A 19,403-nucleotide genomic window follows, 5' to 3' on the forward strand; every position below is an offset into this window, starting at 1 on the left:
GTGATTTCACCTAGTGATTAGTTGTTGGAGTTTTGGGTTTTCTTTTTTTAATAGGAGAGAATCAGAATCAGCATAGGGCAAAGCTATGATTCTAGAGTCGTACAGACTTGTAATCATAGGTTTTTAAGCTGTCATTTATCCTCTTTAACTCTCGGTGTCCTTATCTGTAAAATAAGGATGTTTATAAATACCCTAGAGTTTTGGAGAGAAATAAATAACGTATTTTTCTGTACTTAACTGATGTGTAGTATGTTTATACTTAGGTGGCAGTTTATATAAAGGAAGCACTGGGACCTGTGGCCACACCCTTCAAGAATAAAAAAATTTAGAAAATGGAACCACCATGTATGTTATGTGAAGAACAAGAGTCAGAACCACAGAAAAGCACAGAAGAAACCAAACAAGTAGACGATGAAGATGCTGAACTGATCTTCGTTGGGGTGGAACATGTAAATGAAGATGCTGAGCTGATCTTTGTTGGGATGACCTCAAATTCAAAACCAGTCGTTTCAAACATATTGAACAGAGTTACCCCAGGTTCGTGTTCAAGGAGAAGACAGTCTGGTCACGTCAGAAAAGATAATGCTCACAAATTGCGGCCTGTAAGTCATGTGATGCCTACATCAGAAGCAATGACTGTCTTACCAGTTTCTGACTCTGAGTCAAGATCAACAGATAGTCCTATTATTATTGAGCCTTTGTCTAAACCTGATTATAAAAATAATTTACTACAAGTCGTGCCTATTAGCTCTTCAGAGTTATGTTCTCCTCCTTTGATTACCTTCACAAGTTCATTGCAGCATCCAGTAGGAGCAGCACTTTCTAGAGGAGGTATGAATAAAAGTCCTCGTGTAACAAAACGACTTTCCACTTCTGAAACAAATAGCACAAATCCCCAAAGGCCTAAACTCAGTAATGGAATCATAGGGGGACACTCTTTAGCTCTGGCCCCTTCAGGTATCTTTCATACAATGACAGCTCAGCAAAGCACACCCTCAGACAGTGTTCATACCTCATTAAGCCAGGTTCAGAATGGAGAACCTTGTCCAACAGCTTTTCCAAAGGACAGTGTTCATTGCAAGCCTGTAAGTCCTTTTGGGGAAAATGGACTGGCAAAAACAGACTTTTCGAGTCTAACAAGTCAAAACAAGACTGTTGATCCCACGAAAGGAAATCTGATCGTGTTACTTCATGACTTTTACTATGGACAGCATACAGGAGATGGGCAGCCAGAACAGAAGACCCACACAGCCTTTAAATGCCTCAGCTGCTTGAAAGTTCTAAAAAATGTCAAGTTTATGAATCACATGAAGCACCATTTGGAACTTGAAAAGCAGAGGAGTGACAGCTGGAAAAACCATACTACCTGCCAGCACTGCTACCGCCAGTTTCCCACTCCCTTCCAGCTGCAATGTCACATTGAAAGTGTCCATACTTTCCAGGAGCCCTCTGCAGTCTGTAAAATCTGTGAGTTGTCTTTTGAAACAGATCAGGTTCTCTTACAGCACATGAAGGACAATCATAAGCCTGGTGAAATGCCCTACGTGTGCCAGGTCTGCAATTACAGATCGTCAGCCTTTGCTGATGTAGAAACACATTTCAGAACATACCACGAAAACACTAAGAATTTGCTTTGCCCATTTTGTCTCAAAATTTTCAAAACTGCAACACCATACATGTGTCATTATAGAGGACACTGGGAAAAGAATGTTCACCAGTGTTCCAAATGCCGGCTACAGTTTTTAACTTTCAAGGAGAAAATGGAGCACAAGACCCAGTGTCATCAAATGTTTAAGAAGCCTAAGCAACTAGAAGGATTGCCTCCTGAAACGAAAGTTGTTATCCAAGTGTCACTGGGACCTCTTAAACCAGGATCAGTGGAATTAGCATCCATTACTGTGAACACATCTGATTCTGAACCTTCACCCCCCAGGTCTAAAAGTAGAATTTCAAAAAAACCCCATTAATTCTACTTTCAGTAAATCTGAAGCAAATACTTCAAAGTTAAAAACCCCACTAAAAACAAAAAATCCAAATCATAACATTATTCAATAACATCAAATATAGTGAAACCAATGGATCATTTATGAGGTTTTTCTAAAAACTCATGAAGTACAATATTGTTTGATCTGAATTTTGAGATATTATTAAAAAATATATTACCTGATTTTCATATAACTATCTGGCTTAACACATAAAAGGTGTGTGTGTGTGTGTGTGTGTGTGTGTGTGTGTGTGAGTGAGTGAATGGGGGGAAGAGAGAGAAAGAGAAAAGTGAAAACCTCTATTATTTTGGTATTTCGTGTTATTTGTAAGTTTGAAAGCTCTGCTATACGTATAATCTGTAGAATTTTTTAACAACTTAATTTTATTTTCAACTTTTTCCATGCCTTGAATATTTCAATATTAACTATAGCCAGACTGAAATGGCTTTGTTATGGCGTGGTCCCGTTTGCTGCTGAACTCTCAGAAGTGCCTCTGTTGTGCTGATCTAAAATAACCTGGCTCTGAAAGCCTTGGTGTGGAGAAGTTGACGGAGACCCTGTGGTGTGAATGGGGACCAGAAACGGAATTCAGTCAGTGGAGAGCAGTGGCTCCTTGTCCCAGTTGAGGAAGGGGCACACATTCACTCCAGGCTTGGAGCCAAGGCAGAAGGAACACTGTCTTGGACTGTCTTTACCTAGCCCAAGGACATCCAAGGAAGCCAAACCATTAAAATAAAATGCCTATGTTTAGTGAGGGGCCCCTGCAGGCATCAAGTAGGTACTGTGTATCATTGGCTTCAGATGGGGAAGTAGAGATAATTAATAGAATGGGACCTGGTGCCGGGGGACCTCCTTTTGACTGATCAAAAGGGGAATTTGTTCTCTCACCTCTCCCATCTGGCTGGCCTTTAGTCAGAATGAACTAGCCATACCTCTCTCAGTCACAGCAGTAAAGCAAGTTAAGGTTCCCAAGGAAAAAAATCCCTGACATCCATAGTTTGATCTGTACTGGACCCATAGTTTTAACTGAAAAGGGCCAAACACATGGAATCTGTCCAGTTTATGAATTGAGCTAAGTTTAGTTCTCTTACCCTTAAGCTGGAATGGGGTTGTCCAAGAAAAGTAGGAATAGTGGATAAAAATAGTTAAGAGTGATTAAACCCATTATAGGACTTTTCCTAACATTTCCAATTACATATGTCTTACCCTAATTGAACATGTGAAGTTTGCAATTTTGTATCTTGCCTTGGACATGAATGTATTACAGTTAACAGTTAATTCTTTGTGTGTATAATTTCCCATTTTTTCAAACTAATACTGAGTTTGGGTCTTACTTGACACACTCCAATGTGCCAGAAATGTCTCATTTATTTCAGTAATTATCAGGTCATAGGGTTATTATCCTTCATTTGATCTATCAGCTGTCTAATCTGTGATTATACTTGCCGGAACCTTTTTCCTTGCCATCTCCAAGGGCTCTTTCACAGAACTGGGGTACCCTCTAAGTATTGGTTCCTGAACATCAGTAGCCTTGGTTACCTCTGTGGGCTCCTGGAGTTGAGTCTCTCTAGGCATGTTTTAGTGCCACCCCTTCTCGCTCCACCTCCAGCCCAGGTACCTAGCAGCCTCTGTGCACCACTCAAGGAATCTGGGATCCTGGCTGTAGACCTGTTCCAGGAGAAATCTCTCCCTTTTTCTGTTGCTTTCTCCTCTTTAAAGGTACTTTATCTCTCCCCACTCCTTTTGCCCCCTCCTCAATCTACTTAAATTTTCTAAGCCTTCACAAAATGCTGGAAAGGTATAATCATCGAGGGGTTAGCATCCCTCTTAGAATTGAGGAGGAAGGACTACAGATAACAAAGTTGTTGTGAGTATATCATCCATATTTTAATTTCCTGAGTGTAGATTCTGTTGTATTTATTTGTTCAATGCTTGATTGATTGATTTGCACTTTGAATATTTTACTAGGCCTTTCCAGTTAGTTTGCTTGGGCCAAAGCACTTTGGTAAAATTTCAGCTTGAACCCCTTTCTTTAGGTGTAGAAAGAGTGTGTGTGTGTGTGTGTGTGTGTGTGTGTGTGTGTGTGTGTGTGTTCTGGTCTCAGGTGGAAACTTCTATATATAAATAGATGTGCAGACTTTTGCATACTTATCTCCCTTATTCTGTTTCTGTGGTAAAAATATTAAATGTTTTAGTTCTTTGTGTTTGTGGTTGCTCAGTGTTATCAACCCTGTTACTGTTGTTTGCTCTAAAGTATGCTCCTAAGGAGTACAAGTTGTTATTTATTGCCAACTAAGGTTCCGGTGATATGGCCCCTGACTACCTCCTCTCTTCCATTCTCTGTCGTGCTACTCTGCCATTTTCCCCACTGGTGCACTATTTTTGACACACTGGCCTTGCTTTTCCTCAAGCAAATTCCATTTCTTCTCGATCCAAAGACTTGTAACTGCTGTTCTCCTTCTTGGAATGCTCTTCCCCTAGGCCTGCATGGCTTGCTACCTCGCTTAATTGTTTGACACTTCCTTTGGTATATTGAGCTTCACCAGTGTTGTTACAATCACACAGTGAAGTCTCCAACCCACCCCCCTTTTTTTCCTCCTCTTAAACGCACTTTAAGTCTCCACACTCTTCTTCCCTATCAGTCTAAATTTCCTAGGTTTTCCCAAAAAGCTGGGAAGAGATAATTATCAAGGGCTTTGTTTCTCTCTTAGAATTGAGTTTGCTTGAGTCAGTTTCTGTGCCTGCAAATAGAAGACAATTAATAGTGAGTTGAGTTCTTTCAAGAGCTTTCTCTGTTTTTCTATTGATACCTCTATATTTTTTTAAGGAATGTCACTTTGTTTTGTTTACAAATATATTGAATATCTGTCAAGATTACTATTTTGTTATTGTCCTTTGTGAATTTCCTTGTCTATTTTGCTTGTTCTTTCAGATAAAATTTATTATTTTATTAATGTTGCCAAAAATTGTAAGTAAAATTAGCAATTATAGAAATAAAATGTTTTTTTGAAAAAGTGTTTTCACTATGTTGTCTTTTCACCAGTAATATGGCATATTTTTAGTTTTATTTGTAATCTTATTGCATTGGCCAGGACTTCTAAACAATGATGTGTAAATGGGCTTTCTTCTTCTTGGTTTAATTAGAAATGCTTTACCATCAGAGGTAATGAGTATATGGCTTAATGAATTTCTATTTCTATCTTTAAAATTTAAAGAGAATTGTTTTATTGGATAGTTTACAACATCCATTGAGACAGTCATTTTCCTTCCTTCCTTCCCTCCCCTCCCCTCCCCTTCCCTTCCCTTCCCTTCCCTTCTTTCCCTTCCCTTCCCTTCCCTTCCTTTCTTTCCTTCCCTTTCTTTCTTTCACTAACCCAAGGTTTTGCTTGGCTGGATTCACGACTTTTCTATTAGAAACTTCCTTTCGTGAAACAAAAATAATTCCATTTGGGGTTGAATATTATCCTCTCAGAATCTCATTCCATTTCTCATTTCTAGTATTGGAATTAATTTCCTCTTCCCCTTACTAGATTTGCCACAGTTTTATCAATGTTTCTGATTTACTTTTTCCAAGAAGCAACCCTTGCTTTATTATCCCAACAAGTTTTATCTGTAATCTATTTTTGTCTCAATTCATTATATACCTTCTACTTTCTTTATGATTGTTCTTTTTTATAACCTTGCATTTTAAAAGCTTTCTTTTTTTCTTTTTGAAAATTTTTATGAAAATTGATTTACAATGTTGTGTTAGTTCCAGGTGTACATCAAAGTGATTCAGTTATGTGTATATATCCTTTTTTAGTTTTCCATTATAGGTTATTACAAGATATTGAGTATTTTTTTATTTAATAAAGGATTAGGACTTTACCTACCTTTATTTAAATAACAGTTTTGTCTGAATCCCAAATATTTTGATGCATATATTTTTTTATTAAAATTTTCATTCTCTGTATGTTTTTTTGTAAGTTAATTCCAAAGATTTCAGAATTTGCAGGCTGAATGTTTTAGTCTTAATTTATAGTTTACTGAGAATTAAGTTTTCCTTGGAGCTCTGAGAGTTTGTGTGTATGTACACTGACATGTCTATATACACATCCTTTTCAGATTACTACATGGGTTATTTTTTAAAAAGATATTTTCTGTTTGGTAAAAACGTGAAATGTTTTAATTCTAGAAATCTGTTCCCCCTAAATGAATATAGTATAAAAGGTAAAGGCATGAAAATATTCATTTGAGAGTAATTCCTAGTAACAAAACTTGGAAATGTTAAAAGTGGTAAGAAAACCTTTATTCAAGGGAAGACTACTACAATGGGGTTTTGTAATAGGGGAGAGAGATTGAGCTTAACTCTGAATCCAGCAAGGACAAAGTTGGGATTTATAGCCAAGGATCAGAGTGGGTGTCAGTGCATGGAAACTTGCTGAGAGGAAGCATCAGGGGTAAGGGTGGATTCTAGCTAAACCCACTGATGGGATCATTGCTGAGGCCAGGCCAGGGTGATGAGATATTTAGGTGAGGGGAGAGGAATTTGATCTGATATCACGGGTGGTCAGATCAAGGGTGGGGGATTTTTCCTGGACTAACTCAGCAGGATTCTTGCTAAAATTGGACTAAATGGGCAGAGCCCCTGGATAAAGACATAGCCCAAAGTTGGCAGTGTATTAATTAACTATTGGTGCATAAGAGATTACTACAAAACTAACAGCTTAAAAAATATTATCTCACACTGGTTCTGAGAGTTGTGAATCCAGGAGCAATTCAGCTGGGTGGTTCTGGCTCAGGGTTTCATGAGGTTGCAGTCATCTGAAGGCTTGACAGGGGCTGGTGGATTTCCCTCCAAGATGGCTTACTTACATAGCTGTTGAAACCAGTTTCCTTGCTGGCTGTTGGGAGAAAGCCTCCATAATTTCATGTGGGCCTCTCTACTGGGCTACCTGGGTGTTCTCAAGATATGAGTAAGCTGGCTTCTAGAGAGAGTGAGCAAGGAGGCTGCAATGCCTTTTATGACCTAGTCTCAGACATTTCACTGTCATTTCTACAATATTCTATTCATTAGAAGTGAGCCACTAAATCCAGCCCACCCTTGAAGGAAAGAATTTGTGGACATAATTTAAAACCACCAGGGTACACACTTGGCCACAAATTGTTTACATACCTCCTATGTGCAAAATCCATTTTCCCCCTAAAGACTCCAACTTGAAGTCCAAAATCTTATCTAAATCAGGTCCAGATATGGATCAGGGTCCAGTTGTGCAGCATCTCAAGTATAGTTCCTTTAGATCTGAAGACCTGTGAACAAAAGAGATGAGTTAATCTGTCCACTTCCACAGCCAACATACAGTGGTGGGATGGCATAGATAACCTTCATAGATGCTCCTGTTCCAAAAGGGGAGGGGAGATGGGAGTCAATAGTCAGTAGCAATTCTGAAATCCCACCAGGTACGTGTTGGCAGTTCATTGACTAGGATTCAAGACCTGGAAACTTTCTGGGCTTCAATCTCTGGATTCTTGATTCTGCCCTCTGACATGCTTCCATTTTATGAAAGGTAGGTAATACATGGTTACAGTGAAATAGTCTTTGCCTAGCCTGGTTCCTGCTTGTAGAAGGCAGAAATCCAAAGCTCTCTATTTTGTACTATTTCTGGTCCTTTCAGTACAAGCTAGAGGCATTTCTTAAATATATTCTCTTAAAAACTTGGTGTTTCTCCTGTTAATCTTATTGGTGTTCATGCCAAAGAACTCCACTCCAAAGCCACAACCACACATCTCTTCAAGATAAGGCCTACTCTATCTTAGTTTTCTGCTGAGATAGCTGAAGGATAACACCCTTAAGCTTTGTAGAAGTCGTATTGTGTGATTGAGATGACTGCTGAGTCACACCCCTAACTCTTTGGAGGGCCTTGGCCTGACTAAATGATGCTGTGAAGCATCACCTTCAATCTTTCTGAGGCTTAACAAAGGATTTTAGAATCCACCTTCTCCCTTGAACCTCTGTTCCAGCCATCTGCTTCTCCTTCCATTCCTCCAAGAAGGCCAGGCTCCCTTTCCTCTGGTTAAAAGCTATTTTGGGGCTTCCCTGGTGGTGCAGTGGTTAAGAAACCTCCTGCCAATGCAGGGGACATGGGTTCAATCCCTGGTCCTGGAAGATCTCACATGCTGCTGAGCAACTAAGCCCATGCGCCACAACTACTGAGCCTGCGCTCTAGAGCCCATGCGCCACAACTACTGAAGCCCATGTGCCGCAACTACTGAAGCCCGTGCACCTAGAGCCCGTGCTCTGCAACAAGAGAAGCCACTGCAATGAGAAGCCTGTGCACCACAACGAAGAGTAGCCCCCACTCTCCACAACTAGAGAAAGCCCGCGTGCAGCAACGAAGACCTAAAACAACCCAAATGTGAGCAGTGGGAAGTGAAGCCAGTGGGAGCCTGGATACCCAGGTTCCAAGTCTGCCTCTAGCTCAGGGCAGGTCAGTCCCTTCTCTGAGCATCAGTTTCTCCATCTGCCAAGTAGGAGCCAAAATAAATAAAATAAATTAAAAAAAAATTTACAGTCACACTCATCTTTAGGCCACCTTTTTTTTTTAAATTTAAAAAATTTGAAGTATAGTTGATGTACAATATTATATTTAGACCACCTTTCTTCAGGGCCCTGGATATGATCTTTGCTTGGTAGCCATTAATTTTAGCATCTTTTGCCATCTTAAAAGACTGGAACATTTCAAAATCAGCAAGTTCTGTCTCCTTTTCTGTTTAATAGTCTTTCCCTTAGCTTTTTTATTTCCCTTCATATTATACTATAGTCAGCAAGAAACCAGGCAGCACTTTCAGCCGTTTGGCTGGAAATCTCCTTAGCTAGATGACTCACTTAATTGGGTACAATTTCTCCTTTCAGCTCAGTAGGTACATTTTCTACTTGGCATAGAACTGTATGTGTAGTGTTACTAAACTTTCTGCTGCTATATACCCCCTTTCTCAGTTTTCTAATAACATGTCCCTCACTTCCTTTTAACCCATGCCTTCTCAAAGTCCAGGGTTTTTTGTTCGGTTTTTGTTTTTTTACTAAGGCTTGCACTAACACTCTCCTCAAAGTCCTTCCAGCTTTTGTCCGCTGCCCAGTTTGAAAGCCACTCTCATATTTTAGGTATTTGTTACAGCAGTGCTCCCCTTCCAAGTGTAAGTAACCTATTGCTGTATAAAATTTTACCCCAAACTTACCAGTTTAAAACAACAAACATTTATTATCTTATGGTTTCCAAGAGTCAGGAATTTGGAATTAGCTTAGTTGAGTGGTTCTGGCTCAGCTTCTTTCATAAGGTCACAGTTAAGATGTTAAAATGGAGCTCCAGTCATCTGAAGGCTTGACTGGGGCTGAGGATCAGTGCTGTGGTCTAAGTGTTTTGTCCCCCCAGATTCATGTTGAAATCCTATCTCCCAGAAGTGATAGTATTGAGTAGGTGGGGGCTTTGAAAGGTGATTAGGTTGTGAGGGGGCAGCCCTCATGAGAGGAATTAATGCTCTTATAAAAGAGTTCCTACAGAGTTCCCTAGCTCCTTCCACCATTTAAGGATACAACAAGAAGTCTGTGACCTGGGAGAAGGCCCTCACATGACCATGCTGGCACCCTGATCTTGGACTTCCAACCTCCAGAGCAATAAATTTCTGTTGTTTACAAGCTACCAAGTCTGTGGTGTTCTGTTATAATAGCTTGAACAGAATAAGACAATCAACTTCTAAATTTACATGGCTGTTGGCAGGAGGCCTCAGTTCCTTGTCGCCTGCTCCTCGTGACATGTCAGCTGGCTGTGGCAGAGTGGCTAATCCAAGAGAGAGCACGGGAGAAGCTGTAATCTCGCCTTAGAAGTGAAATACCACCACTTCTGTTGTTTACTGTCGGTGACACAGACCAAACTTGATATAATATGGAAGTTGACCATATATGGGCAGGAATGCCAGAGGGTGGGGAATCCTTGCAGGCCATCTTGAGGCTACCACAGGGAGAATGGAACATAGAAATATATATGACACGGAATCTACAAGGAATGCAGATAAAAATGAGTTAATGGTCATGCTGTTACTTTCCCACTCTCCAGTTTGCCATTGTGGCTGACACTGGTCAATCTGAGATGAGATTTTTTTTTAGAAGTAAGTACATTATTTTTAAAACTTGGAATACATAATATATTCACATTGTTCAAACATCAAAAACTATAACTACCATTCTCAGGTTCTTTTTTAGCCTTCTATATAATTTCTAGTATTTTTCTCTCTCTTTTTAATATAACTGATTTATATTACAAGTTTTCTGCACCTTCATTCTGTCCCATCTCCATACCCTTCAGTGTTCCTGCTGGGGTGGCTGACTAAGTCAGTGATAACCAATTTTATCAAATGTTTGCTCGGCCACACCCTTAGTGTTCTCTGGAGTATGCTTTCTCATTTTTTGCAACATACATAGACTGAGAATTATCCAAATCTTTAAGTTCTGTTTCCTTTTTGCTTAACAATTCTTTGTTCAATCATTTCTCTTTTCATGGCTTTCCTCGTGGTCCAGTGGTTAAGACACTGCAAGGTGTGCGGGTTTCATCCCTGGTCACGGAACTAAGATCCCGCATGCCGCATGGTGTGGCCAAAAGAAAAGAAATTATTTCTCTTTTCTCTCATTTTACCTTAAGTAGTCAGGAGGAGCCAAGCCACTTCTTCAATACTCTGCTTGGAAATCTCAGCTAAATATCCAATTTCATCACTTGCAAGTTTTATCTTCCACAAAATACTGGAACACAAACACAATTCAGCCAAGTTTTTTGGCACTTGATAACAAGGATTATCTTTCCTCCATTGTCCACTAACATGTTCCCCATTTTCCCGAGACCTCATCAGAATGACCTTTACTGTCATATTTCTACCAACGTTCTGTATATGGCTATTTATGTATTTTCTAAGAAGATGGAAGCCTCCTCTATAGCTGCTCTATTTTTTTTTTCTGAGCCCTCACTAAAGGGGCTTCATGTCCCTTCATGTCAATATTTGTTTCATCTAGCATGCATTTAAAAACTCTTCCAGCCTCTGCTCATAACCTAGTTCCAAAGCTACTTACACATTTTTAGGTCTTTGTTAGAGCAGCACCCACTTCTTGGTACCAATTTCTGTCTTAACTTGGGCTGCTTATAACAGATTACCATAGAATGAGTGATTTAAACAACAGACATTTATTTCTCACAGTTCTGGTGGTTAGGAATTCCAAGATCAAGGTGCCAGCAGATTTAATTCTTGGTGAGGGCACTCTTCCTTGCTTATAGATGGCTGCCTGCCTCACATGGCTGGATCCTCTCACAAGCAGAGGGAGGGAGAGAGAGCACTTGCTCTAGTGACTTTCTCTTCTTATAAGAACACTAATCCCATCATAGGGATTCTACCCTCATCTAAGCCTAATTATTTACTGAAGGCCCCATCTCCAAACACCACCACATTAGGGGTTAGGGTTCAACATAGGAATATTTGGAGAGATACATTCTATAGCCATCACATAGTCCCTCTGCTGGACTCTTTTTTGATTTGTCCAGAAAAAGGGTAGTTGCTTTATCAGTTGAGTTTCAAAGATCCTAGCTAATTCTCTGTAATAGTAATTAGCATATGAGTTTATAATTTATTTCTAATATCTTTGAGGGTAATCTTCTTGACAGAAGGAAACCTGTCTTATTTGTCTTTGTATTTACACCCTCCCAGACCAACCTAATACATTGTTTAGCCCTTATAAGGATTAGCCCTTAATAAATGGTTGAGTAAATGAATTGATGCATGGGCAGATGGATAGATGGATGAAAGTTTGAGCCCAAGACATATATTTGTAAAATGAGGGTATTAGATTAAACAATTATTAATTTTCCCCTAATACTTTGTGGTTAAAATATTTAAAGATAGGGGCTTCATGTGATAATGAGATCTAGAACTCAAAAGCAAAAGGAAATGAGATAAGAAAGCAAATAAATAGGAGGCATCTTTAAAATTTGGCAAAATAAGAGTAGAGAAAACATATGCAACGTTTGTGAATTATTCATTTCTTTCTTTTGCACTTAAAGTTTTCCTTTTTATAAGAGTTTAACTCTCACCTATAATTTTCTTCAATCTTCTTTGCGTGATAGAACTTTGGAGAATAATATACATTTTTAATCTTTAAAATTTAAATTGTATTCAATATTTTAGTTACACTATACATATGGTATTTCCATACCTGTCTATTAGAAGAGTTTATACTGATACCTCCTGTTTAATTCCAGCACTCCTAGATTCAGTCTAGGCTACTTTTCCATATTATATCTCCCTTCTGTTTTAGTGAGAACACTAGCTCCTATTAACTACAATATATTTTCTTATTTGCTCAGTTCTAGAAAGCACATTACATAGATTCAGAATTGTTAACTCATACTACTTATAATAAAAAACCTACTAACTAGTACGGCCATCAGTAGTACTCACCCTCATCTATAGGCTGGGCCCCCGAGAGGGTGAGGGCAGCTTTGCCCCCGCGGAGGGAGACTGAGAACCGGGTGGGAATCTATGTTTGTTGTTTGTGTCCTAAATCAGCGTTCTGGGAACTTGGCCAGGTTTCTGCTGGAACCAGAATGGATAGTGACCACCGGGGACCACTCCAGTGCTGGAGGCATGGGTGAGAGTGACTGTCCAGAGTGAGGGCTCCTGAGTCACCAGAGGCTGAGAACTAGCCCCTGAAACCAAAAACAGACCCATTTTAGGAATGAGGAACAAAAGCAGAGGAATCACTCCAAAGACCAGTCTCTGAATCTCCACGAACCTGGGTAGCGAGTGAGCAGTGGGAGGAGAGGGGTCCAGGCCATGGTGCAGATGCTCCAAGGATCTGCTGGCTCCACAGCTGATGCTGAGCTCTCTGTTGGCTCTTTAGTTCCTGTGTGTGGTGCATTGTGCAAATCTGCTCCCTTTACTCTCCTCCCAACCGTGTCCTCAGCTCTCAAAGCAGCTCCCTTGCCAGGAGACAAGTTTGGTGAAGCAAGTGGGTCCAGAGCCCCTTAAATTTGAAGTGTTGAGTTTGTTCCGGGCTGTGCTCACCTCTGAGGGAATGCATAGTGCCTCGTGGAGGCTTCTTCAAGAGAATGTGAATGGTAATGGGAGATTAGTGAGAATGAGTGATCATCCATTCATTCAACTAACAAATATTGTTTTAATTCCTTTGATTTTTTTCTACAACTTGTAGCTTGCCTTTCATATTCTTACTGGTATCTTTTGATGAGTAGAAGCTTTTACATTTTATGAAGTCCAATTTATCAATTTTTTCCTTGTATTCTTGGTATCTTTGTGCCTTTTCTATGCAAATATTATCAAAATATTCTATTATTAATTTTTATTCCCTTATTGCTATTTTTTTCTAGAAGCTTTATTGTTTTGGTTTCACTGATTCTATAACCATCTTTTTTAAAAATTTAATTAATTAATTTATGGCTGTGTTGGGTCTTCGTTTCTGTGCGAGGGCTTTCTATAGTTGTGGCAAGCGGGGGCCACTCTTCATCGCGGTGCGCGGGCCTCTCATTATCACTGCCTCTCTTGTTGCGGAGCACAGGCTCCAGACGCGCAGGCTCAGTAATTGTGGCTCACGGGCCCAGTTGCTCCGCGGCAAGTGGGATCTTCCCGGACTGGGGCACGAACCCGTGTCCCCTGCATTGGCAGGCGGACTCTCAACCACTGCGCCACCAGGGAAACCCTATAACCATCTTGAATTAATTTTGTGTGTGGTGTGAGGTAGGGAGTCAGAGCTCCCCCCCAATATAAATATTAAGTTGTCCTAGTACCATTTATCAAAAGCACTTTTTCCTCTTTTGATTTTCATTGGTACCTTTGCTGAAAATCAAATGACTATAAATGTGTTTGGTTTTTTTTCCAGCTTTAGTGAGGTATAATTGACAAAATTGTATATATTTAAAACATACAAAAACAAAAAAAACGAAAAAATAAAGAAAATAAATTGTACAGCATTCATGATGACTTGCTGTATGTATACACTGTGAAATGATTACCGGAATTAAGTTCATTAACATATCCATCATCTCACATAGTGTCCTTTGTGTGTGTGTGTGTGTGTGTGTGTGTGTGTGTGTGTGTGATGAAAATACTTATCTACTCTCTTAGAAAATTTAAAATATACAGTATAAAATTTTGGTTTATTTTTGAACTGTTTATTATATTCCACTGATTTATTTTTCTATCCTTACACCAGTACCACATGGTCTTAATTACTGTGACTTTGTAGAAAGTTTCAAGATTACTAGGGCTATTCTAGGTGCATTACATTTCTAAGTAACTTTAAATCATTTAGTAATTTCTGCCAACCCACTGGAATTTTGATTGGGATTGGTTTGAATGTCTATACCAATTTGGAGGTATTTAATATCTTAAAAGCATTGAGACAGTTTTTATTTCTTCCTTTCCAATTTTTTTATACTCCCTCCCCCTATTTTTTGGAACCAAAATTAAATCTCTGATTTAATTCAGGATTTAACTTGAGGAATATTAGGTGAAATTAGTCCCTTACATAAAAATATTTCATAGATTTTCCTTGGTAACATGTTAATGGTTTTTCAAGATGGAAGTTTCCAGTAACATAAATTTTACTTTTTATGTAGCAATAAGTCATTAAACTGTGACAACAGAAGCTGGCACTTTCTGGGAGAGCATATATAAATACATTTCTGTGCGAATAGTAGGTATATGTTAGGGCATAAGTCTTAGACATGTACAAGCTCTGAAAATGAAAACTATTCTTTATGTTTCAGTAAAATCTTCATGAATTTTTTATGTTCAGGGAAACAGAAAGGATCCTGAAAGTATGTTTATCATGTTGTTCCTTGACATAGAGCCTATTCCAGTTGGAATGAACATGAGTTGAGCACATTTCAGTGGTACCTCCAAGTACCATGAAAGCATAATTCCTATATTATTGAAAACTAATTATCATATAAATAGTGGCACATGCCAAATTTAAGTATCCCATTAAACCAGGTTCCCAAGAAACCAGGTTGGCAAAGCTGATTCAATAAGGATGTAAAGAAGCAGGATTTATGTAGTCAGCTATCTTATGTTGAAATAAGATAGGTAAAGTAGATTGCTAAATTAAGTACAAAGCTGGTTAAAAATTCTAAAATTATAATCCTTGGGCCTATCTTTTCTACTTACTTCTAATCTGTTTTCTACATGTTAACCTAAATTCACCCATTATAAAATATCTGGACCGGAATCAATTCTTAGACAAACAAAGTCACAAATTCTGATAAGGTCAGATGGGACTATTTAAAAAAATCTCTAGTGTGATGTTCCAGGATCATCCAATTATATTTTGTTGTATTTCCAAATTTTGGATTATGTTTTCCTGAAAAATACTTATTTAAAAATTGTTTTAAAACAATCAGACTCACAGGAAGTTGCAAAAATAGTACATACAGTCCTGTGTGCCCTTCATCCAGCTTCCCACAATGGTGACCTCTTATATCTATAGAACAATATCAAAATTGATACAGTATTGTTAACTAGACTACAGACCTTATCCAGTGTTCACTCTATTTCACATGCATTCATTTGTGTGTGTGTGTGTGCATGTGTATAGTTCTATGCAATTTTATCCCATGTCTACATTTGTGTAACCATCCCCACTGTCAAGATACTGTTCCAGCATAACAAGGGAATCACCTCATGCTACCCCTTTATATTTGCCCACCCCTCCCATCCTTGTCCCCTGGCAACCCTAATGTGCTCTCCATCTCTGTTTTGACAAAAAGTTTTGTCAAAAAATTTTTATCATCGTGAAAGAAACTGCTGACACTGTTATTGCTGACAGTGACAGAAATACAGAAAGATTAAAGGAATGAAATAAACACTTGGAACTACTCATGGGCCCTGACTACTGTCATGTCTGATAAGGCCTTTTTAAGACTTGGCTGGTGTAAGATGTTTTGAGCGTGGCACAAAACGAATATTCTTCCCTAGGCCCAGAATTCACACACCTAGTCCTGGACTCTTTCTTCACCCTCGTGGGCAGAACTGCCCACTGAAATGGAACAATTGATGGGTATACCCTGAGGGCGGAACCAGCCGGTCAAGCGGATGTTCATGCCTGAGGCCACTCACTCCATGAAAACTAACTCCTCAGCTGTGTTGGAGGCATCCTTCCAGGTGCCAGGGAGGATGCATCAGACCAGAATGGCAGCAGAGCCTTCCATGACGGGGTTCACTGTCTAGCAGCACAACCGCCCGCCTCTGCATATCTCTGAGACGAGAGGTTATGAGTGTGTGGATTTTCCTGGGGTACCTCAGGGTGATTCCAGGTATGGAGATGCCGATTTGATAGAGCCTTTGGAAACTAAAGGATTTACATATTCATTCATCTATACATTCAACTTTATAAAATTATTTTTACTTATCAAACACAAGATGAATTGAAAACATTCTACCCTCTTAGAATTTACAGTCTATTTGAAAAAAGAGACTTGAAAAAATATATATAGGTCAGAAAATATGTTAATGTAACACATGAATGAGCGGGGTGGGGGGGTAAATCTGCCTGGAGAGGTCAAGGAAAACTTTCCAGGGGACAGAATATCTGAAATTTGACCTTTGAGAAAGACCAGAATGGAGATAGACATAGTGGGGATGCTGGGAGGGAAGTTGGTCAGACGGTGCTTTCTGGACGAGAGATCATCCTACATAAAAGATTAGAGACAAGAAAGAAAAGTGTTGTCTGATACCTAAAAGTAACTTGACTTGACTGGGCCACAGGGTGGGGCTGAGAATTTGGGTCACCGAGACTGAAAGGGCTGAGAATGTATCAGTTAGGAGTTTGGACTTGATGTTTTAGATGGTATGTGTGACTTCTGAAGGGGAAAGGGTCAGGAGCACACTTGTAGTTTAGGAAAACACTCTAGATGACATAGGATTGGAGGGGCCTGGAAAGAAGGAAAGGCAAAGGAAAGTGGAGCCGATAGTTCAGGGAGAAACGGGGGAGAGGCCTCTCATGGGACTTAATGAAAAGATATTTTCAAGAAGGAAGATGTCAGTACTTTGAACCAATGGGGAGGGGAAAGTTATTTGAAAAGTACTGTGCACCTATGAAGTTGTCAATTGGAAGATCCTTCCTGATATTAAGCAGAGCACCTCAGGAGGTGATGGAAAGGGAAGTCCTCCTGCAGAGCTGGAGGGGCTAACGGGAGAGCCCGGGTTAGGGCAGCAAACCACACCCCCGGCTCATCCGTGGAAGATCCTCCGAAGAGAGAGGCAAGCAACTGATCTGTGCAAATTATGTTTAAAATAAAGGGAATGGGGGGCTTCCCTGGTGGCGCAGTGGTTGAGAGTCCGCCTGCCGATGCAGGGGACACGGGTTCGTGCGCCGGTCCGGGAAGATCCCACATGCCGCGGAGCGGCTGGGCCCGTGAGCCATGGCTGCTAAGCCTGTGCGTCCAGAGCTTGTGCTCCGCAACGGGAGAGGCCACAGCAGTGAGAGAGGCCCGCATACCTCAAAAAAAAAGGGAAGCGGGGCCAGGTGGGGAAGCAGCACAGAGGAGACCTTGTTTATGTGTGGAAAGCAGCATCCTGGGGCAGAGGGCTAGAGTCTTCTTTGTGAGGCCAGAGTTGGCAAAAGAGCTTTTGAGTTTGGCTCTTTCCTCTCTCCCTTGCTGCCCTGGCTGTATTGCTGCCTGTGCTATCACCACTGAGAGACTGAAAAACAAAACAAACCTAGCTCAGGCCAAACTGAATTTTGCAGTCTAACAATAGGGCAGCAGGGATCAACAGCACAGCAGGCCACTGCGGGAGTGTTTCTTCACTCCTTAATCCCCTCTAGGCCCTAAATTTACAGGACAAAAAAGATAAAATCAATCTTAGGAGGAGATAAAGTGGTGGGGCTGTAGTCACCTAGTAGGGGGAAAGCAACAGAAGAGCAGGGACTCAACCACATTTATAAAGCCTGGGCAGATCACACCTCTCCATTTAAATTCAGTGGGAGTAACACAGGTTAAGCCTCAGAGTTTAATGCCCTCTCCTTGGTGCTTTCTAGCCTGAATAGCTGATACACCAGTGGGATGGTAACAAAGTGAACAGGTACCCATAGAGAAGCACACTGTAAGAAGGCATCAACTCAACGTTATAGCAGCAGGAATTAGAATCAACGAGACCGAACATGAATATTTAAATAAGTGTAATGTTATCAAAGATGTAAAGAAGAATGATGGTATTGGGTTGGCCAAATAGTGCCTTTGTTTTTTAAGTAAAAATAAAAGACACATTTTTCATTTTCACCAAGAACTTTATTGAACAACGTATTCACCCTTTTGTTCCACTACCTTCTGCCATTTTTCAGGCAGCTTCATAATTCCATCTTCCCAAAACTTTTTATCTTTTTGAGCAAAGAACTGTGCCAGGTGCCTTTTACAGTCTTCCAGGGAATTGAAATTTTTTCCATTAAGAGAATTTAGTAAAGACCGAAATAAATGGAAATCCGAAGGTGCAGTATCTGGTGAATACAGCGGATGAATCAGAACTTCCCAGCCAAGCTGTAACGCTTTTTGTCTGGTCACCAAAGAAACATGCGGTCTGGCGTTATCCTGGTGGAAGATTATGCATTTCCTGTTGACTAACTCTGGACTCTTTTCGTCAAGTGCCACTTTCAGTTGGTCTAATTGGGAGCAGTACGTGTTGGAATTAATCATTTGGTTTCCCAGAAGGAGCTCATAATAGAGGACTCCCTTCCAATCCCACCATATACACATCACATTCTTTGGATGAAGACCAGCCTTTGGTGTGGTTGATGGTGGTTCATTTCGCTTGCCCCACGATCTCTTCTGTTCCATATTATTGTACAGTATCCACTTTTCATTGCCCGTCACAACTTGTTTTAAAAACGGAACGTTTTCATTACATTTCAGTAGAGAATCGCATGTGGAAATATGGTCAAGGAGGTTTTTTTCGCTTAACTTATGTGGAACCCAAACATCAAAGTGATTCACGTAACTAAGCTGGTGCAAATGATTTTCAGTGCTTGATTTGGATATTTTGAGTATGTCAGCTATCTCCCACGTGGTATAACGTTGATTGTTCTCAATTAATGTCTCAGTTTGATCGCTATCAACTTCAACTGGTCTACCTGAACGTGGAGCATCATCCAGCGAGAAATCTCCAGCACGAAACTTCGCAAACCACTTCTGACACATTTGATCAGTCACAGCGCCTTCTCCATACACTGCACAAATCTTTCTGTGCATTTCAGTTGAGTTTTTACCTTTCTTGAAATAATAAAGCATAATATGCCAAAAATGTTGCTTTTTCCCTTCCATCTTCAGTATTAAAATGGCTACACAAAAATTCACCGATTTTGATGTCTTTTTTTAAATGCACGCTGATATGACAGCT

At 40.0% G+C, this 19,403-nt stretch overlaps 1 protein-coding gene across 1 annotated transcript; it reads left to right on the forward strand.

Moving 5' to 3' along the window:
• Positions 1-268: 268 nt before the first annotated feature.
• LOC136132957 (zinc finger protein 280B-like) lies at positions 269-2,076 on the forward strand. Its single transcript, XM_065890023.1, has one exon. The coding sequence runs from the start codon at positions 333-335 to the stop codon at positions 1,965-1,967; it is 1,635 nt and encodes a 544-aa protein (XP_065746095.1). The 5' UTR covers positions 269-332; the 3' UTR covers positions 1,968-2,076.
• The last annotated feature ends 17,327 nt before the right edge of the window (positions 2,077-19,403 follow it).

The sequence above is a fragment of the Phocoena phocoena genome, chromosome 13 (assembly GCF_963924675.1).
Source record: "Phocoena phocoena chromosome 13, mPhoPho1.1, whole genome shotgun sequence".
Taxonomy (NCBI): Eukaryota; Metazoa; Chordata; class Mammalia; order Artiodactyla; family Phocoenidae; genus Phocoena; species Phocoena phocoena.